The sequence below is a fragment of the Furipterus horrens genome, unplaced genomic scaffold (genome assembly GCF_987537825.1).
Source record: "Furipterus horrens unplaced genomic scaffold, mFurHor1.1.pri manual_scaffold_13, whole genome shotgun sequence".
Lineage (NCBI taxonomy): Eukaryota > Metazoa > Chordata > Mammalia > Chiroptera > Furipteridae > Furipterus > Furipterus horrens.
In genome coordinates, this window is record NW_028327183.1 from 30,895,916 (window position 1) to 30,922,716 (window position 26,801).

At 54.4% G+C, this 26,801-nt stretch overlaps 3 protein-coding genes across 3 annotated transcripts in view; 2 read left to right on the forward strand and 1 right to left on the reverse strand.

The window, feature by feature from the left end:
* Window positions 1-233: 233 nt before the first annotated feature.
* On the forward strand, window positions 234-4,920 carry LOC149994372 (speedy protein E4-like). Its single transcript, XM_090259058.1, has 7 exons — window positions 234-342; window positions 878-1,090; window positions 1,741-1,799; window positions 2,165-2,250; window positions 3,808-3,979; window positions 4,163-4,237; window positions 4,891-4,920. Exons 1-7 carry the CDS (start codon window positions 234-236, stop codon window positions 4,918-4,920), a joined length of 744 nt encoding a protein of 247 aa, XP_090115184.1.
* Window positions 4,921-5,036: 116 nt separating this feature from the next.
* LOC149994373 (F-box only protein 31-like) overlaps window positions 5,037-26,801 on the reverse strand; it is a 36,055-nt gene continuing 14,290 nt past the window's right edge. The window contains 3 exon segments of the mRNA XM_090259059.1: window positions 5,037-5,142; window positions 5,387-5,442; window positions 7,493-7,646. Coding sequence (XP_090115185.1) covers window positions 5,037-5,142; window positions 5,387-5,442; window positions 7,493-7,646 — 316 coding nt within the window.
* Window positions 21,191-26,501, forward strand: LOC149994374 (speedy protein E4-like). The gene is given in 7 exon segments (XM_090260871.1): window positions 21,191-21,299; window positions 21,835-22,047; window positions 22,698-22,756; window positions 23,122-23,207; window positions 24,765-24,936; window positions 25,120-25,194; window positions 26,328-26,501. Coding segments are annotated over 7 exon segments (888 nt in total).

A 26,801-nucleotide genomic window follows, 5' to 3' on the forward strand; every position in this document is an offset into this window, starting at 1 on the left:
TACCCTGACCGTCAGGAGAAGTAAGTGCATGCGTGGCACTTACATGGATTCTATGTATGGCAAGTACATATGTGTGTTTGAGTCTTTCAAACTGGTGGCCGGGTGGGAATAACCGATGACATCAGAGGCTTCCGAACCTCCTGATTGGGAGGATCCATTCCGTGGCGCTAGGCAGCCCAGGTGGGCAACTACTTCTGTGATCGCCCACATTTACGGAAGGAGAACAAGGAGCCATGGCTGACACTGACTCAAGTGCCAACTGTGACCACCTTGGCCCAGAGCCGAGCACCTCAGGGAGCCCGATGGAGCTCAGAGTTACTCGGGGGAACGCAGGACAATCAGGTGAGGAAACGGGGGGCGGCGGGATTTGGCACGGTTGACATTAAGGAGGAAGGGGGCCCTGAGCAGGCTGTGTGTGAAAGAAAGGAGAGATTCAGAGCACCACCGGATTACAGGAGATGACAGGAGCTGGGGACCAGGAGATCCCCATGAAAGGACAGCCTGGGAGGCAAGCAAGGAGGGATAGGAGATGAGATTCAAAGATGAGAGAAGGGAAGGGAAGAAACAAGGACGGTCCTTTTGTCCCCCTTCAATGGGAGAAATCCTCTCAAACGAGGAAGACCTTTGAGGACACAGAAGAATAACGGCAAGGTGAACATGGGGGGCGGTGGAGGGGCGGAGTATTGGATTCACCAAAGGAGGAAGATGAAAAGATGGCAGGGGAGAAGGCCGGTAGCCTATGAGACAAGAAAGAATGGAGGGGTTGGTTTCTAGGGACGGGGGGAGAGGTGGGGTGGAAACGAGGTCGGGTTTTGGTGACCAATAGTTGAATTTCAAAGGCAAAAGCCTTATAACGTACCCTGGGTTCTTAACTCAGGCGCCTGTGTGGAATCCACCACCGCTGCTCGGACAACCGCAGCAAAGCGGAAGAGGGGGCGAGCAGAGAGGCGGGAGGCACAGGAGGAGACCGTCCCCACGCCTAACAACACCTGGCTCGTGGAGGACCGGGACGGTCTCAAAATGACCCTGAAAAGGAAGCGCGGTACAACGGTCCAGAGAGAACACCAGGAGGCCTTTGCCAGGCTTCTCAGTAAGCAGATACCCTGGAGAGCCCCCTCCTAGCCTACTCTTAAGTCACAACTTTGAACAACTATACTTTTCCAACAGAAAAGAACTCCCTGCTGGTTGGTGGGCTCTCCTTCCTAGGTGGGCTCCCTATCGAGTCTCAGTGGGGACCCTTAGATTAGGCTAGACTTGAGGAGGGTTTGCACTGGGAATCACGTGGCCTGTGAGTATTGCACCCTCGGAGACTTCTGAGCTCTCACTGGCCTTTTGAATCTAAATACCTTCACGTGTGTAAGGGGAGAGAAGGAGGCCAACTTCACGCCCTGATGTGACTGTCAACAAGACAAAGGACGGAATGGCTCTGGCATGAATGAGCAGGGCTGCATTCATGCGTGATGGGGGAGCAGCACTGAGTCGCTAAGATCTCAGTCACGCAGATAAGCTGCTGCCACCCTACGTGTCGCTCGGTCCCCCGGGACTGGGTGGGTGAGGGTGGTGACACACCCGCTTCCTTTCCCAGGGAACGATCTCCTCTATCCCTCTTCCTGGCAGCCTCACCCTTCGCCCCGCTCCTCAACCTTCCCCCAGAGCGGCACGCTTCCCCTCTTGAGCCCGGTACGCTCCCACGGAAACTCCGTTGCTGTCATCAGGCTCACACTTGCCCTCTCTTCACAGAGGACCCTGTCATCAAACGTTTCCTTGAGTGGGACGCGCAGCTGAGAATCTCAGATAAGGTGAGAGGGGTTCCTGCTCTACCATCGACCCTCGGATCAGGCGGCAGTTTCCTGAGCCCGCAGTCTCCCCCCCAACCTGCCTTCGGGGACCTAGGCGTGTCTCGCAGTGCGGACGGCAACCCTGCCTCTGCCCCGGCTCTTCTGGGACCTGAGCCCAAGGCTTGTCCCTCTTCTCTCAGCTCTTGGGGACTCCCCCTCGCTCCAGCTTCTCAGAGACCCTCCCGATGCCGGCCGGCCCAAACACAGAGCATCTCTGAGACCCTAGGCGCCTGCCATGCCGGGAGCATCAGCCTTTCCCTTATCCCGCTCTTCTTCCTCTTTCACAATGTGAGTCCTCGTGTGTGTCTTCCTCCTCTTCCCACCAGTACCTGCTCTCAATGGTCCTGGCCTATTTGAGCCGCGCCGTCCTGTTCTCCTGGCAGTACCGGCGCATCCACTTCTTCCTGGCCCTGTGAGTACCGTGCTGAACCCCATCAGTCACTTTCATCCTCTGGGGAGCGCGGGGACACGAGCGGGTCTCCGACCTCTCACCTGCTTTCCACCCCATTTCTACCGTGTACACTGGGGATGAACTTGATAGGACTGGACTACAGCGTGTCTTACACTGTTCTTAGGAAGACCCAACAACACCAATGTCCGTTACAAGACTGAAGAAACCACAAGAAAACATCAGGTCCTCACAAACATTTCACACCACCCTTCCCCTGAGTAAACAGGCTTGAGACGAACCGTTCCTAAGTCTTCTCCCCCACATCCCGCCACACCTCTCGACGACACCAAATGTCACGGTCTTTCTCCTCAAGGCAGGACCCCGTCACATACCACAGATCGATTGTGAATACTCGCCCCGGGTCCCGGGCCGGCCTGTTCGGCTGTCTCGAGTGCCGTGCGGTCCACCGAAGTGTTGCGGGTTCGGTCGCGGTCAGGGCTCCTGAAGGAGGCGACCGATCCGGGTTTCTCGCTCACGTCAATGTCTCTCCCTCTCTCTGAATCAATGCACATCTCCTCGGGGGAGGAGAACAAACAGTAAGACCCAGGGCTCTTCCTTACCAATCTCCCGGAATGGACTTCGAAACACAGCTCTAACCACTTCCCCACCCCCCCACCCAACAAGTCCACTGGCTCATGTTGTTCTCAACCGAGGCCAGAGTTCTCGCTGTGAAATCAGCTCTCTCTGCACCCTCCATCAAACCCGGTGACCACCCTGACACTCCCTTCTTCGTTTCGCTGCTCTTCCCAACACCCTTCCCTGACTGTATATTGTGCTTTCTGTCGCGGTACTTTTACACGCATGTAACTGAAAGACACAATCTCCTCTGAAACTAACTCAAACGCCAAAACCTTCGGACCTCCTCACTTCTGCACCCCGGTAGCCAAGGAAAAGCATTGCTAATTTAAATAAACAAACAAACAAAAAGCACATATATATCAACGGGTTCTTAAAACACTCGGCACCCTCCTCTTCATGTCGCACAATCTGTATGACATTGAGTCTCTGAGGGCATCAGTTTTGCACTTGACGAGGACACAAAGCGTTCGGTCATTCGTCCTATGAAACCTTACAAAGTGCACCTCCAGGGCCAGGGAGTGTGAGGATGGGAGCATTCAGAAGGGCCCCTGAGGGAATGCGCCAAGGAACCCAGTCCTGCCTCAGTCACTTGGTAGGAAACCGTGAGGACTGAGATGGGCCAGTCGGCTCCTGCCCGCAGGAGCTGTCCAGGGGCTCACACGACAGGGAGACGGGTGTGCGCGCGCACGGCAGGGTCAACGAAGGGGGTGGGCTTCCCCACTCAGTTCACTGTATCTGCATCGTCAAGGTAGGAGAGGGGCCCTTCAGCTGCCTGCTCAGCAGGGGCTTCTTGTGCCTGGGAGGCGCTCTGCGACCCTGCATGGGGCTCCTGCGGGTCCTGTGTGAAGGCCGTCCTGCCTGCGTCCTCTCTGGGAAGCTGACTGCAGGCAGGGCCCCTCTCCGTCTGCTCTCAGCTGACACCCTGATGGCTTTCCTCAGCTACCTCGCCATTGACATGGAAGAGGACCGCTGCGCCCCTAAAGAGGCCATCATTTTCTTCCTCTACGGGAACAACAACCGCGCCTGGCGTCCCATGTTCCAGAAGCAGCGGTTTGAATTCTTCCGCTCCATGGGCTACAGGGCATGGGTCACCAAGGAGGAGTGTGAAGAGGTAGGTGGGCGGCGGGGCTCTGGTGGAGGGCGGTGCCGGGCAGCGGAGGGAAAGGGTCCTGGGCCTCACAGCTGGGACTGGGGGGGTGAGAGAGACGGGGGTGGGGGGAAGGGGCGGACAAGGGGAGGGTCGTGGGTCCACCTGGAGAGCCCTCACCTTTTCAGGGACTCTTTGTCTTTCCAGATCCAGGCCTTCGATCCCCAGCTCTGGGTGTGGCGGCGAGACCGTGCCCTCCTTTCTCAGACCCCGAAGGCTAAGGTAGGTGTGAACGGAGGGAGGGCTGTGTCCCCACGGGTGCAGACGGAATCATCTGTGGACCCTGGAGGAAACCCGACACATTTAACTGCACCGCCCATGATCGTCGACCCCATCCCTCTCCGTCACCCTGCCACACGTCTGAAGCACACCCACCAGGCACACAGCCAGGCATGTGCCGGAACTCCTTTAGCTTTACCTTGTCCCAAAAGCACTTCCCCTGCCCCTCCATTCTAAACGATAGCTTTGCGGAATAGAGTTCTTTATGAAACAGGGCATGAAACGCACTCCTGGTGTGGCAGGGCCGCTCCCCACTCCCGGCTCCACTCTCTTTCTCTTGTCTTCAAACTTTCCGCTGCTGTGGCAGGAAGGCGACAGCCTGGAGAGCAGGAAGGCCGCCTGCCCCTGGCCTGCGCTGGCCTGACTGGGACATCCTTCGAGCACACTGTCCTCGGCACCAGGTTGGTGTCTCAGACCCCAGGCTGGGGAGAAACCACGGGAACCAGCCCCTCTGGGCCAGCACTGCCCATCCCTGGCCTTGGTTCAGAATGCACCGACCCTCTGCTGGGCAGAGCTGGGATTCTTCCCATCTGAGAAGTGGGCGGCCTCTTGGGAGCCTATCTCATTTCACCGGCCTTCTCCCAACATCCCCTAAGGGGCGCCACGCCACTACCACTTCTCGGTGAGGTGGCTCACGCAGTCCTCGGTGCATTGGACGGTCTCTTTGACATTCTCTCACAGCAGAGTCTCCGGCTCGGTGCAGCAGGCATTCCTCCGGGTGCTTCTCAGTCACATTCGCGGTTCATTCACTGAGGCTGCTTTCACCCGCGGCAGCAGCTCGGCTCACGTTCTCCAGCATGATCTTTCCAAAGGATGGTTTTCCTCCAATGATGTCTTGTCTCCGGTCCCTGAACAGCCACCAGACAGCCTCCTCTTCTCAGGAAACCAGACACGTTGTTTCCCAGAGGAGAGGCAAGGCCTGCAGGGAGTGGCCTCGAGCTCACTGTGCTCCCTGGGAGCTGGCCTGGCTCTGTGGGAAGGGAGGCGGACAGGTTGCCACACTCCTGGGGCCTGGGTCTCCACCCTGCACTCGCATGAGTGGCCACCCCACCTGGGGAGCACTTGTGAGCCTGCAGGGTACCTGGCACCTACTGAGAGCTCAAGCTGAAGATGAGGCAGACACGGAAGCCATTGTCCGCGCGCTCACACTAAAAAGCCTTCAAAGGCAAGAAGCTGATGAGCATGTCTCGAGCTACTACTGTGACCAGGGTCCTGAGGCCTCGCTTGGGTCCCATGGTGCTGTCATGTGAGCCAGCAGGGAGGGCGGGTCAAGAGCAGCAGCCACAGGGCTGTGGTTTCGCTGCCCGGTGTGTTAGCGGCTCAGCGCACACGGCTGGGTATCTGTTTATTTCATTAAAATAAAGTTTTCTTTTTATTAACCTTGGGGAGAGAATGAGTGATATCAACGTGGATCGTTGTTCCACCTATTTATGTATTCACCGGCTGCTTCTTGGATGCGCCCTGATGGGGGATCGGACCCACAACTTAGGCACACAGGAACGCCACTCTAAGCAACTGAGCCTCTCAGCCAGGGCACGCACATGGCCGTTCACAGTTAAAATCAAGGGTACAAATATCAAAATTCAGAACCTCAAGTGCAGTGACCACATTTCATGTGCTCAATAGCCACATGTGCCTTTTGGCTCCTCTACTGAAAGGTACTGATCTAGAATATGCCACTGTAGAAAGTTTTCCCGGATGGAGCTGTATTACACGGTACTCGCTCAGTAAATAGTAAGGCACAGAGAAGGGATAAAGAGAGTAGCAGGAAAAAAGAGAAGAGGGGGGTAGATGTTGCTTTGTGCTACCAGACTGGAGACCGAGGTGCCACGGATCACGGGAACAACTTTCCCAAAACCCCTTCACAACTGTTTGGAACACATTCTGCCCAGAAGGTCTCAGAGGTCAGGGCGTTACCTGGAGACAGCAGTCCGCAGCCACAGCAGACAGCAGGTAAAGTCGAGGCCAAGCTGGGCCATGGAGCAGCAGCTTCCAGTCCTGGCCTCTGAGGAAGTGCCAGACCAAAGGCTTGCAGACAGCGCCCTCTTGTGGCTCCTCGCGCCAGCTTCAAGAAAACACACACAGGCAGGGAATGCTGGGGCTCAGGTCTCATAAACTACACAGCACCCTGATGGGTGGGGTCACTGCAGCAAAGCTGCCACTGCATTAAGGACAGGTGGCTGTCACTGCCCTGGAGCACATCTGGACCGATTTCTGAACGATGGGACCAAACCCTCCCCCATACCTGGAACAAAATCACCACTGCCGCCACTGAGGCCCAAGCGCCACGTTCTCCACAGCACCTCCCCTGCCACGTTGTCTGCCGTAGCCTCTGAGGGGGTCTCCCTTGTCCACTCGCACCTTGCATCCCAGGCCATCGATTCGGCCATAATGCCTTTTCCCAAACACAAGTGTGACGCACTTGTGATCTTCTAAAAACCCCCCACTGTCTCGCCCCAGCTCCATCTTCTATCGCCGTCCCCTCCCAAGCATGAGTCTCCTACGTGGCTTGCACACCCCGCACTGTCACCTGGCGGCCTCCACACGGTGTGCCTCTGCCCAGACATTCTGTTCTCACCCTTCACTGGTGGAAAATGAGACTCATCTTCAAGTCTCAGCTCAGATGGCCCTGCCCCTCGGAACATTCCCTCACCCTCAAGACCCAGTCAGCGTGCCTTATCTTATCGATGGTTCCTCATCCCAGAGCCTGAGGCAAGGGCCGAGGACCAGGGTTTTAGTGGGAGTAATCCAGGCGGGCTGGTAAGGGAGGGCGGAAGTGAGACAGGGAAGGAAAGGAGCCAGGATAAAGGACATTTCCAGAGGGGGACTTTGGAGGGGGACATTTCCTGGCGCCACCGCAGGGATCTCCAATGTCACAGCCCTTGGGGTCACCCGGGGAGCCTGCGGAAGCCGTACCCAGCCCGCTACCCATTACGTGAGAATCCGCAGGGTGGAGCAAGGGCATCAGTGTTTTCTCTGTGTGGGAAAGACGAACTGCTTACAATCTCCTGAGACCCAGCTTGGGTGCGTCTGGGTCAGGCCTGAGGACCTGGATTCCCAAACACATCCTGGGGAAGCGGTGCTGTGGTCTGGGCCCTACCAAGGAGCCAGGGTGCCTGCCGCCCAAGTCGTGCAACTCCAAGGCCCGCCTGACAAATCCGCGCAGGGCTGAACCCGCCCGGTGGCCCGAGGACTTACCGTGATCTTCGTGGCCCTGGCATGCTTCCCATGGAAGCTGAGCACGACACTCTCCAGGCCGTGGCTGCCGTAGGTGCCTTTGAAGAGGCCCGGCCTGATGAGGTCCTCCGGGTGGCTGGGCGGGAGGTAGATGCGGCGGCAGGTCAGGCCGTTGCTGCGGGGAGGGTGACGGGAGAGCGTGGCAGAGCCGCACGGGGCTGCAGCGGTGCAGAGCCCGCACCTCCCCGCCCCACCGCGGGGCCCAGGCCGTGTGGCTGACCTAGGATGCCACATCCGTAGGGAGCAGGGGCACCCCATGTTCCCGAGCCATGCTCACCCCACCCACAGGTGCACAGCACCCTCACACCTTCTCTGATTCCAATGAGGCTTAACCCTTTGAGCGCCATGCGTCACTGTTAAAGTTTGTAGGAGAAATGCCATGTTATTTTGCTCAGAAATGCAGTTGATGGAAAATGTCTATAAGAGCATTATTCATGGGCTGAAAATTTCACGACATGTAGTAAATACCCCCTTCTTTTGTAAGCCGTGTCCTTTGACACCATTTAGCAAAAAGTTTACTGCATTAAAATTATTTTGTGACAACAATTATTTTAGAAAAAAAACTCTTTCCTTCAATATGGCTTTTGAAGTATAATATGTGGCATAATATAAAACCGATGATTACAATCTGAAGAAACACTGCGCTACAATGATAACAAGCACTTGTCCAAGGCGATTCTTAGAGCAGGAAAAAGGGGCTATCATTTAGTAGTCTCAGGGGTATTGAAAAAACAACAGTGAGGAATGGTGTGGTTGGAAAGAACAAATGCTTTTAATTGGATGCAGAACCAGTGGAGAGGTCCAACTAGTGACTCTTTGGGGAGTGACATACAGCACCACAGCCTAAACAACACACAGAAGTAGTGGGGGTAGAGCCCTGTTTCCTCCCATTTCTCCTGCTCTGTACGGACACGGGCTTGTAGCTACAGACACCATGGCAAACTCGCTGGCACCAAGACCGGGAAGAGAGAGGAGGCCTGGCCCCTTGCCCGCACACGGCTGCCGTACCTAAGGGAGCCCGAGCACACACTCACCTGGATGTGGCCGTTGTGCGGCCCGCTGTGGCCATACATGCACTCCGCCGTGGGTCGATTTCTTCTCCGTCAGGTGAATTCTAAACCAGGGCTTGAATCGCATGGGGTCATCCACATCAGGGCCATGGGGAGGCAGGTACATCCAACCGATAATGAACGAGCCGTCCCACCTGTAGGAAGGACAAGGGCGCACGTCCACAGGAGGGTTACCTGAGGCACCAAGGCAGAGGTTCCTCACCCGCAGCTCTTCACAGTGACCACCCACGTCTGCATGCTCCAGGCCCACGGAGCACCTCAGGGCCAACACACATCAAGATACCCCTGATCTATCACAATGGGACAAGCATGGCCCTGCCCATCAAGTGCTTGTTCATGACAGAGTCGTTATCTAATGAAAAACAACGTGAGCCCTGGCTACTGTGGCTCAGTGGATTGAGTGCCCGACTGCAAACCAAAGGGTCACCGGTTCCATTCGCAGTCAGGGCATAGGCCTGGGTTGGGGGACAGGTCCTCAGGTGGGAGCGTGTGAAAGGCAACCACACATTGATGTTTCTCTCCCTCTCCTTCTCCCTCCCTTCCCTTCTCTCTAAAAATAAATAAATATTTCTAAAAGTCAATGAGACTATACTTAATAACAGTGTATTTGATCACTGAAATTTACTGAGAAGACAACTTCAACGTGAGATGATGGATACGTTAACTACCGGTAGCTAGATGGTGGGACCATGCAGTGTGCCTTAGAAATCTTACATTTTTGTCAATTATATCTCAATACAGCTGAAAAATGAACTCTTTAAATGCAAAAAAAGCAGTTAGACCTGAATCCAAGAAAGCCTTTTAGAAAGGGGAGGCAGCTAAACGACACGAGGAAGAAGCGGAATAATCTCCTAAGTGATGCCCAATAAATAGGGCAACTGACCTGAGAAAAAAACGGGGTGCTGATTTCAACAGGACATCACGAGCAAAACACACAACTACAGCGTGCGGGCCTGCTTTGGGTCCCGATTGGAACGAACCCGCTGTCAAAGGCAGTTTTGAGACTATCGGGGAACCTTACATATGCACAGGGTCTCAGGTAATGTCAAGGAATTACCGCTACTTTTGCAAGATGTGATAAGAACGTGGTGCATATGTAGGGAAATACCCACATTTGTAGAGATCCACATTGAAGGATGAACACATGAAGCAACACAGGCCTGGGATTTGCTTGAAACCTCCTAAGAACAGAACGGCAAGGGGCAGAGACAGAGGCCACAAACTTGGCGCACTACCAGTAACTGCTGAATCCCGGTGGCAGGCATTGGCAGTTCATGCTACCATTCCCGCTATTCTTGTGTGTTTGAACCAGTGACAGATAGAAAGGGACAGAACTCAGATCAAAGGACACGCAGTCCCCACACACACGCTCAGCACAAATGCACCCACATTCTCAGTGCAGGGACACGGACAGCCCGGTCGGGAGGACCCCGTAGTCGCTCCTGCCTGCCCAGGAAGAGCCCAGATCTACAGCTTCTAGCTCTAGCCACGGGAGGAGAGAACTTACTCACTCCTGTGGCTGCCTGTCTGAGACGAGAGCCAGTTGCTGTTATTCAGTCATGGCATCCATTTCCCCTGCTTTGAGAAGCTTCTTTTTATTCATTTTTATGACTCACTGCCAGTATGAAAAACAATTCTCACCCCCACCCCCCACCCACCCCACGACTAAAAAGAAAAACATACGCCCACGCTGGGAGCTGTTGGGTTGTCCCTGAGAAAATGCTTTAATAGCAAGGCTTTTGCCCAGTGATATCAAACGTAACATATGTAAAGTGTGTTTCTTAACGAACGCTCCCACCAAAGAATATAAAGCCATACTTATCCCCGTGCAAACCCCACTCGGTGAGCAACCAGAGTCCCCAGGTGGCCCGCCTGGACCACGCTCGGAAGAGCCACACTGAGGCTGTCCGGGGCCGCTGAGAGGCAGACCCACCACTGTTACATGGCGAGCAGCCGGTCTCCCGGACCGGGCTTCTGGCCTGAGCCAGCGAGAAGGGAAGCAGGGGCAGAACACCAGCGCTCCCCGGGGCACCCGACTGTTTCCACTGGGACATCAGCTACAGCAACACCTGGGCCCAGGCGCCTGCCCGGAGCTGGCAAAGTATTAACCGCACATGCCTGGCCCTAGGATTTCTGTTCAGGAGGCCCTGTTCAGGGCACATGCACACCTCACGGTGGGGGAGAAGCTGCTCTACAGAGAACCACCTAGGGCCGCGAAAAATAACTGATGAGAGGTTCCTTGTGATTGCTCCAATGACATATAGCAAGCAGCTGACTTGCCCCTCGGGTAGAAAAGGCACTAAGTTCCATCCACATGGGGCAGCAGTCCTGACTTCACAAGAAACCACACATGAAGAGAAAAGAAAAGAAAAGAAAAGAATTCACACGCGAGGCTCTCGGACTCACCACCACATTCAGCAGTCCTCCACAGGGCCCGATATCCGGCTGCCACAACCCCGAGATGTGTCTGTATCGGTGGAGCACTACAGGAAGAGACAAAGCGGGTCTTCATTTTAGAGCCAGCCAGTCTTCACTTGACAGTGCATCAGGGGACAGGGCAGGAGGGGGAAGACAGGACTATGAAGAAATTACAAAGGCTTGTAACAGCCTTGCACACAAGGAATTCAGCAAAGCTTACCTACAAAACTTCCTAAAGAATTCTAAGAATGAAAACGTCTTTGAAAAGCATAGTAAAACAGACAACGGAGTCCTTTGGAAACCCAGCCTCAGTGTGAGCAGCTCCAATGACAGGGAACTGCTGTCTTGCAAGACATGGACTGAGCTGAGCGCCTTTGTGAAATGACGAGCCTCGCGTCCGTTTACACAGCTGAGGGGGCACGGGAGTCCTTAAGAGGTGGCGGCAGAGCCCACAATGTCATGGGACTGTACATTAAGAATTAAGTTGGGTCTTCTCTCTTTTTTTAAAAACATCGCACTTCCCCACCTGATTTCAAAAGCAAGGCAACCGTATTCACTGAAGACGACTGGAGAGAAGGAAACCCAGTGCCAACCTGAAATCTCACTAGAGAGAGGACCAGCTGCAGTAAACCTTTTGGAAAATGTCCTTCACTTCAGTTTTCCTCTGCCTTTGCACACGTACTTGTTCGGTGAAAGCTGACTGAATTAATGGGCAACCAACTCACGTAAAGCCCTGACTGCCAGGCGTAGGGTCTGGGGTCTCTGTGCAGGCACTGTGTGGTAGGTAACGTCGTGTACCAACTGGACTGGACCACAGGGTGCCTAGACACTTGGCCAAACATGATTGCACATGCGCCTGGGAAGGTGCTTCTGGCTGAGGTTAACACTTATACCGGCGGACTGAGTAAAGCCGACCGCTCTCCCCACTGGGGTGGGCCTCGTCCAGTCAGGTGGAGACCTGAGTGCAAGGCTGATCTCCCACCAGTAAGAGGGAACCCCTCCTGCCTGGCTGCAAGAGCTGAGACATGGCTTCTCTAACTACAACAAGATAATAACCCTCCTGTGAATGAGGGGGGATTTCCTCCTCCTGCCTGACAGCCTTGAGGTGCACACTGGCTGAAAGTGGCCTGTCCAGCCTCACTGTATACCAAACTCCTTCTATCTACTAGAGCAATTTGGAGCACTGCCAGGATTCTAGGTTAGAACCTCAAAGCCAGAGCCCTACAGGTCGTTATTTTCAAGTTCAAAATGCACTTCAACAGTCACCATCAATTTGCACACAGGGACACGTGGTAGGTATGTCATAAGGACAGCACATCGCCCCATGATGCTTCCACCTTCTTACACACACAGATTAGTAAGATAACACATGGCCTGATATGGAGAAAAAGAAACACAAGTGATACTGCAAAAGCCACTAATCTGAGGCCACAAAGCTCCTGACAGTCCCAATCTGCAGCCTCAGGTGATGCTGACTTGCTTCTCTCTAGGACAGCGTCGTGCACTCGGTCAAGACTGTGGATCCTTTCTGGTCCAGCAGAACACGGCCTAGAGGCTTCTAGAAGACCAGGGGGACACGGGCCCTCAGTAGCTCCAGGGACGGAGCGAACGGAGGAGGAGGAAACAGTGCAAGGTCCCAGGCACCTCGCAAACCAATCGTCACAGCGCTTCTCTGGAACGTCTGGGTAACAACAGAGAAGAAATTCGAAGCTGCACTGCATCAGAACATTTTAGGAGCACTGGGATACTGGGGCGTAGAGAGGTTTGAAATTAGGATTGAAATGACTGTTTTTTCCCCTCAAATACTTTATTTATTTATTTTTAGAGAGAGGGGAAGGGAGGGAGAAAGAGAGGGAGAGAAACATCCATCTGTGCTTGCCTCTCATGCACGCCCGATGGGGACCTGCCTCGCAACCCAGGCCTGTGCCCTCACTGGAAATTGAACGGGCCACCCTCTGGTCCACAGGCCAGCGCTCAATCCACTGAGCCGTGCCAGCCATGGCTCTCTTTTCACACATTATATATTTTTTCCTCATACTCATGGAGGCAAGAGACCACTCAGTTTAAATATGTCCACAGAGAAATGCAGCCAATGCTTACCCACATCGTATTTTCATTATGTTTTCTGGATCTTCCTAATTTCCTACAACACAATGACTACTCCATTTTTATAACTACACCCAAAGCTTAGAGAGGACAGCAATCTCCAGTTAGAACGGTGCCTTCTAAGCTGTTGGCTATCAGCAGCTGGGGGACATCATAACACGTGGCTAAAGTCCAGAGGCCCTGGAAGGCGTGGTGAAAAGTCTGGACTCACGATACATTCTTACAAGCTACAGAAAACGTCCGACCACAACACACGCCCAACACAACTCCAGGCACTTCCTAGCTCCCAGCCCCCGAGCCTCCCTCCCACACGTGGGTCACAATTCCATTCTCGGTCTTGGCTATCAGTTCCAGAGACACTGTTGTTCTAGAAGAATCCCGTGGCAAATGTATGACATAATGACCCTCTAAGTGCTTGTCCACTGCATTTAAAAGCCCGTGCCAGGCTGTTCCCGTCAGCACAGCCATGGCGATTGATCGACAACTCTCATTAAGAAGTGCTACGTCATATTCTCTGCCACGGGCCTGGAGAAGGCACCGTGGCTCACTGACTGCCAAGCAGAGCGAGAGCGGGGCCGTCTAAGACAGAATGTTCTAGAGAGGCTGCTTCCAACAGGTTTTGGAGGAGAACACAATTCATGCCTTCAGATTTGGCCCACCTCACCCCCTTGTGGCCCGGCTCCTCCTGACCGCTTATACACACTCCTGACGAGCCCCCTCGCCACTGGTCTTCACTCAGGCAGCTCAGCTCTGGGCCCGACGACACAAGCACTGTGGGCTGTGCACAGCGCTCAGACACTGCCCCCAGCACGCCCACCAGTCCTGGCGTCTCCACACTGACTCCTGGGGGGTTCCCCGCTGTAAGTAAAATGGGACAAGCGAGCTCGTCAGCCGCACGTCCAGAGCCTGGCAGGGCTTAGGAGAAACGCCACAGATGACTCTATTCCTTGTGTTCCGAGTAGGTTTTATTAGAAACCGTGCCCTTATAAGACTCAGAAGTGGGTCTCGTCCACACAGGCGATGCCGACACGGGGCCCACTCAGCGGGGCTGAGGTAATAAGCAGCAGCGGGTCCCTGCAAGCAGATATTTTTAACATCTTTCTTGACAACTGAAATTCACACTCTGCATCTCAGCTCAACCTAATAAAAACTGGAGATAGCCTTAATCACCATGGAATATGGCTTAGGAAAAGTTCCAGAGCCCAAGTAATGTCCATCAAGAGGAATCCGGTTCTAAATAATTAACTCTTTCTACGGCGTTTTGTCTCACGTGCATGTGGGTACAGGTACGCAATTTCTTCAGATTCACATATGCTGTCTAAACGCAAGTGACTACTGAAGCCTAGGACAAACCACTTACACTACCTTTTGGAATACAAGGGCTTTAGGGCTTCGACCCTGCTCTCTCCGCTCGGCCTTAATAAATAATAGGTGCTAAGGTATGCATCAGAGCGATCGTGCTGGTACTACCCCAAAACACAAAAGATGCTGCAGAAACCTGGCCCGGCCCAGCCCACCGCTCAGGTACGACGCTGGTTACGGCCACCCCACAGGGAACAGAGCGGAAAGGTGAAAAGACAGCACAAGCCAAGGGCAGCTGGCTCTTAGGACCAAAGCGTCCGCGTGCCGTGAGTCAGAGGTCCCTCCCCATGCAGCTTCTCACCATGCTGCCCTGCCAAAGCCAAAGCAGCAGGAGGTACATACGGCAGGTGTACGCATCTCTGTACCTCATGTGCTCGTAACCGGGAGGAATTTTCACGAAACGTCCTGACCTCACGCGAGGGTTTACACCTGAACAGACACAGCAGGGAAAGGGCTAAGGATGGTTCCACTTTCACGATGGTATAAATAGTTTTCATATGACTCAACACCCTTTCCCTCTCTGCCATCGCACTCAATCCCTGGTACCTTGGGAGGCAAGCACTTGTCAAAAATGAGAGGCCTGGCTGGGAAGAAAATGTGCTAGATCTTCATTTTAATCAACAGATTCACACCAGAAACTCATGAGGGAGGGCAATCTTGGGACACTCTCTTCCTGTCCCTGTCATGGATCCATGGAGCTCACAGCAGAGGGCGCAGCCTGTGGGCATTTAGAGTGGCTCTTTTGGGAACCCTTGTGCCCCGACTAAGATATCCAGCTTGTATAATGTATGCCTAGTGTTTTCCTCTGCTTGTGCTCGTTCTGCTGTTGAGTATGGAGGATGTCTGCCAGCTCCTAACTCAGACCCTTCGCTTCTGAATCAAGGCTGGCTCACGCTCCCACCTATGCCAGGGAATAAGGGTGAGTTGCCTTCAAAAGCAAACTCACAAAAATATGCTCCTGCATTGTGAAACCTGCTTTCGTTGGGGGCAGATTAAACACTTTAGGATACCAAATGAAGATAATATAAATTATTCTCTGAATTTCCCAACCGTTTTCAAGGGGTCAAGAATAACCAGTCAAAAGAAACCTCCAGATAGCCTCCTTTGTCTGCCCACATCCCCGCACGCACGTGTGTGTGTTCACCTCGTCATGGCCCTTGTCCCCAGTCTGTTGCTCACATCCTGACCTACCCCTGACCACACCAGTTCCTGCTCCCCAGAAGTCCCTACCCACCTACGGAGAAGATTGTTCTTTGACGTGACTGTGTCTGTCCCACAGGTTGGACCTGAGCCAGAATGGAGGCTCATTTCTGCAAACACCTCTCAGAGACTGGTTGATCAGAAATGATCTTCATTTAGATTTAAATCGGCATCCTCCATAGTCTCCTGCTGTGTACTGGTTCCCAGAACAGGTGCTTGTCCCACCCGGGCCAAACATGTAATTACCTATACCTGGCTGCACTCATGTACTAGTACCTGTGACTTTCACCCCTCTTTCCTATGTCATTCTTTGGTGCTTGCCAAGTGGTGTGGGGATCCATTTCATTCTTCAGCTGCCCCAGACGTACCTCATATGTAAGTTTGGCCAGCCTCTGCTTCAGTCTGCTCCCTGCTCTCCCTTACAGAGGTAGATTTTCCTATCTCACGGCTTTTCCCTGGGTCTGCGTGCACAAACACCAGCTACCTGCCCGACCCCCTACACTCACAGCCAAGACGTGCTCTGCAGGGGCCTTATTGACCACGTATGCTGTCCTCTGGGGGTCACAGCCTGTAATGCCTGGGACACGTGAGCACCTGCCTCCCTCTACGATGCTATTTGGAGTGCTCGCACTCTTTTTGCCTTTTTGAAGATTTTATTTATTTACTTTCAGAGGGAGGGGAAGGAGGGAGACAGGGATGTGAGAGAGAAACATTGATTGGTTGCCTCTCACATGCCCCCAACTGGGGACCTGGCCTGCAACACACGCATGTGCTCTGGCTGGGAATCGCACTGGCGACCCTTCAGTTTGCAGGCCGATGTTCAATCCATTGAGCCACACCGGCCACGGATGACAACCATCTCCATGCTGCTCTAAGATGACATCATCAAATAGCCTCACAACACTCAAAAAGCAGTTATCAAAGAGAAGAACTGGTCATATTACTCATAAAAGCCAGCTGGTCGTCCCTAAGAGTCACACAACTTTTCTTGAGTGTGTGTACACAGGGACTGGTGTAGCGAGCTTGGTTCTAACTCTAAAGAGATTTAACACACTGAGCTATGGACAAATAACAGAGGAACTGAGGGTACAGCCAGGACCACGCGGGCTCCCACAGGATAAAGGCGGGGAGGGCACCGGCGGAGCACCAGCTTCCTGCCCCTGAAATTCTGGGCTTTAGAGGAATCACAGAAGCGTTGTTCTCGCCCATGAGACGAGAGGACAGCAAGGGTTACATTTCCAGGAGAGATGACCACTCGGGCCTCCCCAACACACTTCCTCTGGAGGGACACACGTCTCCTGGGTTGGTGAGATGTGAAGCAGGGGCAAGACAAGAAACTAAAGTCTGGACGTGCACAAGGCAGGAGGATCGGAAGATCCTGAGCAGATCGGCCTTGCGGTGGGACCCGCAGTCAGGGGGGACAGCCGCGCCGGAGGCAGCAGCCAGCATGAGAATCATTCTGAGGGCAAGGGTGAAGCCCAAGGACCACAGGAGCAGGGGGAGGGGATGCTAGGAGCTGGAAGAACTGCAGAGGAAATGTGGCAGGGCAGACGGGTCCCGACAACAGCCTGAGGTTCCCTGAGGCAGACAGGAGGGGGCAAGAGCTTGGAGCGCACAGCTGAGCCACCCAGAATGGCGCATGGACGTGGAAGGCCCATGAAGAACTTACAGTCGTTTGACAGGAAATCGCCCCAAATGTCACCAAATCCCAACCCAGAAACACTAGCCAATACAGCACTCCAAAATGGCCATGTGATCACAGCGTGGAGAGTCTCTGGTGCGATGCGGAGGCAACAAGACAATGAAATCGGCCCAGCTATAGGGACTGAACGTATCTCCCCACACAGTCAGCTGCTCTGCAGGAACGCCACGCTCTACCTGTGCTGGTGGCGCAGCCACGTGAAGGAGGGGCACCTCACAAGGGGAGTCTCAGAGGAACAGACCCACGGAAATGACTGAATACATAAAGGCACCAACTAGCCCCCAGACCGGGAAGAAAGCCGGAGTGCTTCAGCGCCCAGTCACCAGCCTGGCCCACAGCGAAGCCCCACCGCCCTGCCTGCCTACTTCTCCGTCCCCAACCACACATGTTTCCATGGAGGAGCGCGGCCCTCAGTTCCTGGGGGAGGTACTTGGTAAGAGGACATCACCTGCTCCGCTTTCAATTGACAACAGGGTAGGAAGCGCTAAAGCAAGTAATAACCACAATCTTCCGAGACGGGCTTAAGGGGAACGATGGTCCTTTTCAGAGAGGTGAACAGGTCAACTTCGGGCCCAAGAGAACGGGGTCGCCACGACTTTCTTACTCTGTTCTTTCATCCCCAGTCCTGGGTGCTAATGATGCACGCCACACCCAACAAGGGGGTGAGTGAGCAGGCTGCTCCCTGTGACCCCGCTGCTCCTGGGCGACATCAGCCTTAACAGGAGCCTTCGCAGCCCCCTCCAAAGGGGCACAGAGGAAAGGCTGGCTGGGGAGGCATTTGGGGCTCGGGACACTTGGTGCACTCACGGAGCGTTGCTCACGACTCTACAAAGTAACAGAGCAAAGGACAGAAATGGCGGGCTGGGGGACTGGGAGGCTGGGAGAGGGGCAACACATGGAGAGAAAACTGAAGGAAAGACCACCACAGGGCTGGAGCCGGATGCTGGGCTGGAGTGGGGAGCAGGCCCACAGGCAGCCCCGTTAGCTGAGGGCCTCAGCGGGAGGCTCACGGATGCATTTCTCACTTCCTATCCGCCATCCGCGCATCCAGTCAGGCTGTCGGCCCAGAAACCAAAAGAACGGACCCCTGCAAGCACCCCAGAGCTTCTTCCTAGGGCAGACAAGTTTCTCACATCTAAAGCAGTGGATACCTAATATCCTCTGACGGGATGAAAAGTAAGGGTACAGACACGCCTAGAAAAGCGAGAAGAGAGCCACCCACCCAGTTTGGGCACTGTAACTACCAGTGCTGGCTTTAAAACATCAATCATAACATTAAGATTAAGGTGTCTAAAAATTACACTGAATTTGGGGACAAATTACTTCATTATCCATCGTTGATGCTCATGCTGTCTGGACTTAGAACAAAGTTAATCATGGATCATATTAATTTAGGCTTTGCAAAGATGTCTTGACAAGACAGACCAATGATCTCCAGCTTCTACAACTTTTCACAAAAACCACGCTCTGGAAAAAGAAACATTTGCTAAGCAACACAGCAAAGAAATCAGAACGAAAAGGAAACAAACTGCTAGAAGGCAGAGAATTTGCTTCCTCTGTCTGGTTTCTTTCACTTCACGTAACCCCCTCGAGGCCTCTATCCCCACTGTCCCAGATGGCTGCATTCCGTTCCTTCTCCTACTTGAGTAACGTGCCACTTGAAAAGGACATCTCACGTCTTCTGTACCCGCTCATCCACTGACGGACCCAGGTTCTTTCCACACCTCGGCTCTGCTGAATAATGCTGCAACAAACCGGGAGGTGCACATAGCTCTTCCAAGTTCTCCTTTCATTTCCTTCCAAGAAATTCCCAGACCTGGAATTGCTACGTCATAGAATGTTGAGGAGCTGCCATACCGTTTTCTGGAAGAACTGATGGGACTTCACTCAGGGTTGGTACAAGCAGATTAGAAACATGGACGTGAACAAATAAAAAATACAACTTCGGGTACATCCTGACTGTCTCATCCAAGTGTTCAAATGATGGATCAGAAGCACGACTCACGGCCCAAGGGTGGAAACAACCCGAGTGTCCATCAGCCCATGGATGCAGCAACAAGATACGGTTTCTATAATCGATATCATCCATCCTATAAAAAGAAGGAAATTCTGGCGCATGCAACAACATGCATGAACCTTGAAACCTTACGCTGACAAAATAAGCCTGAAATAAATGTACAGACACTATAGGATTCCACCGATACGGGTTCCCTACAGTAGTCAAGCTCCTACGGACAGGAGGCGCAAGGGTGGCTGGCTACCAGGACCGGGGGAGACGGATAAAAGTTCATCTTTGTTGGGTGCAGAGTCTCAGTTTGGGAAGACGACAAAGTTCTGCGGACGGACGGCGGTGACTGTAGCACAAGGTGCATGCGTTCGATACCCGCGAATTTAACCTCTGTTGTGGTTAAAACGGTAAACTGAGTATGTTATTTCACCACAATAAGAAAGCAAGGGAGGGAGGGAGGGAGGATAAACAAAAGGAAGTAAAGGGTTCCGTGCCCAGGAAAACAGGAGAGCTGTGAGGCTGGCAGGTGGTTCAGAAACAGCATCCGCTGACCCTGCGGCGTAACGGGTTGGTCGGTACCTTTTCTGCATCTGCCCTCCCCACCTGCACAGGGAACATTCTGTTCTGTCTTCAACTGGAGACCTTTCCACTTAAGTCTTCCTGTGTGGGTGACATTTCATTCATAGGGTACCTGAGCGGTAGTGAAATGTCTGACTCAAGAGTGAAACACAGGCTGAAAACGTGGATATGTGGACGAGAGTTCCTTCCCTGGACTTGAGGGGCAGGCTTTGGGTGCTTCATGGACTCCCTCAAATCGCAGACACCGTCTGAAGCATGTGAGCGCATGTGCGGCTTTCTAGGATTTTAGGTTCTCACAACGTCTCTTGGAATGAAAGCTGCCTGAGGGTTGAGGATGCGTTTCCCCTGCTTCCAAATCCTGAACATCGTTTCCTGAGACATCGAGCGTCGCCAAAACCTGTGCTTGCTGGTGCTGTGCTTGTCGTTTTCCAAAGTGCCTGTACCGCGCTCAACTGATTATTTTAATAAGATCAACTCATTCAATATTGTACAAGGGAAGAGCTGGGAAGAGAGAAAGAGAGGAAGACAGGGAGAGAAACCGATGTGTGAGAGAGGCAAAGACCGCTTGCACAGGGCCCCAGACGGGGACCAGCCTGCGACCCAGGCAGGTGCCCTGACCGGGAATCACACGGGTGAAACTGTCGCTTGCAGGATCAATGCTCAGTGCAACGAGCCACGCAGGTCAGCGCACCAAATTCGCCGTTTGAAACTAAATTGTCACTTGGCAGGGCCACGGACCCAGGAACTTTTTTACACTTTTACCCTGCTCTTGAAAGGTCTTAGTATTTCTGCTTTACCTCCCTCTCCCGCCAGGCAACACTCTGAAATGGAAATGGGAGAGAAGACCTGCCAACCCAGTTCAGGCTCAGAATGGAGACAACAGCGCACTGGCTGGGGACGAGGTAAAGAGCGATGCTGACACTGGAGGACAGCTCTGGAGGCTGGTCTGAGCTTGTAGGGTCAGCAGCAGGAGACACTGTTTACCCTGACCGTCAGGAGAAGTAAGTGCATGCGTGGCACTTACATGGATTCTATGTATGGCAAGTACATATGTGTGTTTGAGTCTTTCAAACTGGTGGCCGGGTGGGAATAACCGATGACATCAGAGGCTTCCGAACCTCCTGATTGGGAGGATCCATTCCGTGGCGCTAGGCAGCCCAGGTGGGCAACTACTTCTGTGATCGCCCACATTTACGGAAGGAGAACAAGGAGCCATGGCTGACACTGACTCAAGTGCCAACTGTGACCACCTTGGCCCAGAGCCGAGCACCTCAGGGAGCCCGATGGAGCTCAGAGTTACTCGGGGGAACGCAGGACAATCAGGTGAGGAAACGGGGGGCGGCGGGATTTGGCACGGTTGACATTAAGGAGGAAGGGGGCCCTGAGCAGGCTGTGTGTGAAAGAAAGGAGAGATTCAGAGCACCACCGGATTACAGGAGATGACAGGAGCTGGGGACCAGGAGATCCCCATGAAAGGACAGCCTGGGAGGCAAGCAAGGAGGGATAGGAGATGAGATTCAAAGATGAGAGAAGGGAAGGGAAGAAACAAGGACGGTCCTTTTGTCCCCCTTCAATGGGAGAAATCCTCTCAAACGAGGAAGACCTTTGAGGACACAGAAGAATAACGGCAAGGTGAACATGGGGGGCGGTGGAGGGGCGGAGTATTGGATTCACCAAAGGAGGAAGATGAAAAGATGGCAGGGGAGAAGGCCGGTAGCCTATGAGACAAGAAAGAATGGAGGGGTTGGTTTCTAGGGACGGGGGGAGAGGTGGGGTGGAAACGAGGTCGGGTTTTGGTGACCAATAGCTGAATTTCAAAGGCAAAAGCCTTATAACGTACCCTGGGTTCTTAACTCAGGCGCCTGTGTGGAATCCACCACCGCTGCTCGGACAACCGCAGCAAAGCGGAAGAGGGGGCGAGCAGAGAGGCGGGAGGCACAGGAGGAGACCGTCCCCACGCCTAACAACACCTGGCTCGTGGAGGACCGGGACGGTCTCAAAATGACCCTGAAAAGGAAGCGCGGTACAACGGTCCAGAGAGAACACCAGGAGGCCTTTGCCAGGCTTCTCAGTAAGCAGATACCCTGGAGAGCCCCCTCCTAGCCTACTCTTAAGTCACAACTTTGAAGAACTATACTTTTCCAACAGAAAAGAACTCCCTGCTGGTTGGTGGGCTCTCCTTCCTAGGTGGGCTCCCTATCGAGTCTCAGTAGGGACCCTTAGATTAGGCTAGACTTGAGGAGGGTTTGCACTGGGAATCACGTGGCCTGTGAGTATTGCACCCTCGGAGACTTCTGAGCTCTCACTGGCCGTTTGAATCTAAATACCTTCACGTGTGTAAGGGGAGAGAAGGAGGCCAACTTCACGCCCTGATGTGACTGTCAACAAGACAAAGGACGGAATGGCTCTGGCATGAATGAGCAGGGCTGCATTCATGCGTGATGGGGGAGCAGCACTGAGTCGCTAAGATCTCAGTCACGCAGATAAGCTGCTGCCACCCTACGTGTCGCTCGGTCCCCCGGGACTGGGTGGGTGAGGGTGGTGACACACCCGCTTCCTTTCCCAGGGAACGATCTCCTCTATCCCTCTTCCTGGCAGCCTCACCCTTCGCCCCGCTCCTCAACCTTCCCCCAGAGCGGCACGCTTCCCCTCTTGAGCCCGGTACGCTCCCACGGAAACTCCGTTGCTGTCATCAGGCTCACACTTGCCCTCTCTTCACAGAGGACCCTGTCATCAAACGTTTCCTTGAGTGGGACGCGCAGCTGAGAATCTCAGATAAGGTGAGAGGGGTTCCTGCTCTACCATCGACCCTCGGATCAGGCGGCAGTTTCCTGAGCCCGCAGTCCCCCCCCCAACCTGCCTTCGGGGACCTAGGCGTGTCTCGCAGTGCGGACGGCAACCCTGCCTCTGCCCCGGCTCTTCTGGGACCTGAGCCCAAGGCTTGTCCCTCTTCTCTCAGCTCTTGGGGACTCCCCCTCGCTCCAGCTTCTCAGAGACCCTCCCGATGCCGGCCGGCCCAAACACAGAGCATCTCTGAGACCCTAGGCGCCTGCCATGCCGGGAGCATCAGCCTTTCCCTTATCCCGCTCTTCTTCCTCTTTCACAATGTGAGTCCTCGTGTGTGTCTTCCTCCTCTTCCCACCAGTACCTGCTCTCAATGGTCCTGGCCTATTTGAGCCGCGCCGTCCTGTTCTCCTGGCAGTACCGGCGCATCCACTTCTTCCTGGCCCTGTGAGTACCGTGCTGAACCCCATCAGTCACTTTCATCCTCTGGGGAGCGCGGGGACACGAGCGGGTCTCCGACCTCTCACCTGCTTTCCACCCCATTTCTACCGTGTACACTGGGGATGAACTTGATAGGACTGGACTACAGCGTGTCTTACACTGTTCTTAGGAAGACCCAACAACACCAATGTCCGTTACAAGACTGAAGAAACCACAAGAAAACATCAGGTCCTCACAAACATTTCACACCACCCTTCCCCTGAGTAAACAGGCTTGAGACGAACCGTTCCTAAGTCTTCTCCCCCACATCCCGCCACACCTCTCGACGACACCAAATGTCACGGTCTTTCTCCTCAAGGCAGGACCCCGTCACATACCACAGATCGATTGTGAATACTCGCCCCGGGTCCCGGGCCGGCCTGTTCGGCTGTCTCGAGTGCCGTGCGGTCCACCGAAGTGTTGCGGGTTCGGTCGCGGTCAGGGCTCCTGAAGGAGGCGACCGATCCGGGTTTCTCGCTCACGTCAATGTCTCTCCCTCTCTCTGAATCAATGCACATCTCCTCGGGGGAGGAGAACAAACAGTAAGACCCAGGGCTCTTCCTTACCAATCTCCCGGAATGGACTTCGAAACACAGCTCTAACCACTTCCCCACCCCCCCACCCAACAAGTCCACTGGCTCATGTTGTTCTCAACCGAGGCCAGAGTTCTCGCTGTGAAATCAGCTCTCTCTGCACCCTCCATCAAACCCGGTGACCACCCTGACACTCCCTTCTTCGTTTCGCTGCTCTTCCCAACACCCTTCCCTGACTGTATATTGTGCTTTCTGTCGCGGTACTTTTACACGCATGTAACTGAAAGACACAATCTCCTCTGAAACTAACTCAAACGCCAAAACCTTCGGACCTCCTCACTTCTGCACCCCGGTAGCCAAGGAAAAGCATTGCTAATTTAAATAAACAAACAAACAAAAAGCACATATATATCAACGGGTTCTTAAAACACTCGACACCCTCCTCTTCATGTCGCACAATCTGTATGACATTGAGTCTCTGAGGGCATCAGTTTTGCACTTGACGAGGACACAAAGCGTTCGGTCATTCGTCCTATGAAACCTTACAAAGTGCACCTCCAGGGCCAGGGAGTGTGAGGATGGGAGCATTCAGAAGGGCCCCTGAGGGAATGCGCCAAGGAACCCAGTCCTGCCTCAGTCACTTGGTAGGAAACCGTGAGGACTGAGATGGGCCAGTCGGCTCCTGCCCGCAGGAGCTGTCCAGGGGCTCACACGACAGGGAGACGGGTGTGCGCGCGCACGGCAGGGTCAACGAAGGGGGTGGGCTTCCCCACTCAGTTCACTGTATCTGCATCGTCAAGGTAGGAGAGGGGCCCTTCAGCTGCCTGCTCAGCAGGGGCTTCTTGTGCCTGGGAGGCGCTCTGCGACCCTGCATGGGGCTCCTGCGGGTCCTGTGTGAAGGCCGTCCTGCCTGCGTCCTCTCTGGGAAGCTGACTGCAGGCAGGGCCCCTCTCCGTCTGCTCTCAGCTGACACCCTGATGGTTTTCCTCAGCTACCTCGCCATTGACATGGAAGAGGACCGCTGAGCCCCTAAAGAGGCCATCATTTTCTTTCTCTACGGGAACAACAACCGCGCCTGGCGTCCCATGTTCCAGAAGCAGCGGTTTGAATTCTTCCGCTCCATGGGCTACAGGGCATGGGTCACCAAGGAGGAGTGTGAAGAGGTAGGTGGGCGGCGGGGCTCTGGTGGAGGGCGGTGCCGGGCAGCGGAGGGAAAGGGTCCTGGGCCTCACAGCTGGGACTGGGGGGGTGAGAGAGACGGGGGTGGGGGGAAGGGGCGGACAAGGGGAGGGTCGTGGGTCCACCTGGAGAGCCCTCACCTTTTCAGGGACTCTTTGTCTTTCCAGATCCAGGCCTTCGATCCCCAGCTCTGGGTGTGGCGGCGAGACCGTGCCCTCCTTTCTCAGACCCCGAAGGCTAAGGTAGGTGTGAACGGAGGGAGGGCTGTGTCCCCACGGGTGCAGACGGAATCATCTGTGGACCCTGGAGGAAACCCGACACATTTAACTGGACCGCCCATGATCGTCGACCCCATCCCTCTCCGTCACCCTGCCACACGTCTGAAGCACACCCACCAGGCACACAGCCAGGCATGTGCCGGAACTCCTTTAGCTTTACCTTGTCCCAAAAGCACTTCCCCTGCCCCTCCATTCTAAACGATAGCTTTGCGGAATAGAGTTCTTTATGAAACAGGGCATGAAACGCACTCCTGGTGTGGCAGGGCCGCTCCCCACTCCCGGCTCCACTCTCTTTCTCTTGTCTTCAAACTTTCCGCTGCTGTGGCAGGAAGGCGACAGCCTGGAGAGCAGGAAGGCCGCCTGCCCCTGGCCTGCGCTGGCCTGACTGGGACATCCTTCGAGCACACTGTCCTCGGCACCAGGTTGGTGTCTCAGACCCCAGGCTGGGGAGAAACCACGGGAACCAGCCCCTCTGGGCCAGCACTGCCCATCCCTGGCCTTGGTTCAGAATGCACCGACCCTCTGCTGGGCAGAGCTGGGATTCTTCCCATCTGAGAAGTGGGCGGCCTCTTGGGAGCCTATCTCATTTCACCGGCCTTCTCCCAACATCCCCTAAGGGGCGCCACGCCACTACCACTTCTCGGTGAGGTGGCTCACGCAGTCCTCGGTGCATTGGACGGTCTCTTTGACATTCTCTCACAGCAGAGTCTCCGGCTCGGTGCAGCAGGCATTCCTCCGGGTGCTTCTCAGTCACATTCGCGGTTCATTCACTGAGGCTGCTTTCACCCGCGGCAGCAGCTCGGCTCACGTTCTCCAGCATGATCTTTCCAAAGGATGGTTTTCCTCCAATGATGTCTTGTCTCCGGTCCCTGAACAGCCACCAGACAGCCTCCTCTTCTCAGGAAACCAGACACGTTGTTTCCCAGAGGAGAGGCAAGGCCTGCAGGGAGTGGCCTCGAGCTCACTGTGCTCCCTGGGAGCTGGCCTGGCTCTGTGGGAAGGGAGGCGGACAGGTTGCCACACTCCTGGGGCCTGGGTCTCCACCCTGCACTCGCATGAGTGGCCACCCCACCTGGGGAGCACTTGTGAGCCTGCAGGGTACCTGGCACCTACTGAGAGCTCAAGCTGAAGATGAGGCAGACACGGAAGCCATTGTCCGCGCGCTCACACTAAAAAGCCTTCAAAGGCAAGAAGCTGATGAGCATGTCTCGAGCTACTACTGTGACCAGGGTCCTGAGGCCTCGCTTGGGTCCCATGGTGCTGTCATGTGAGCCAGCAGGGAGGGCGGGTCAAGAGCAGCAGCCACAGGGCTGTGGTTTCGCTGCCCGGTGTGTTAGCGGCTCAGCGCACACGGCTGGGTATCTGTTTATTTCATTAAAATAAAGTTTTCTTTTTATTAACCTTGGGGAGAGAATGAGTGATATCAACGTGGATCGTTGTTCCACCTATTTATGTATTCACCGGCTGCTTCTTGGATGCGCCCTGATGGGGGATCGGACCCACAACTTAGGCACACAGGAACGCCACTCTAAGCAACTGAGCCTCTCAGCCAGGGCACGCACATGGCCGTT

Coding starts and splice junctions, on each gene's coding strand:
- LOC149994372 (XM_090259058.1), top strand. CDS start 234: ATGGCTGACACTGACTCAAGTGCCAACTGTGACCACCTTGGCCCAGAG. Junction 1,091..1,740: donor GGCCTTTGCCAGGCTTCTCA/GTAAGCAGATAC, acceptor CTCTCTTCACAG/AGGACCCTGTCATCAAACGT. Junction 2,251..3,807: donor ATCCACTTCTTCCTGGCCCT/GTGAGTACCGTG, acceptor GGCTTTCCTCAG/CTACCTCGCCATTGACATGG.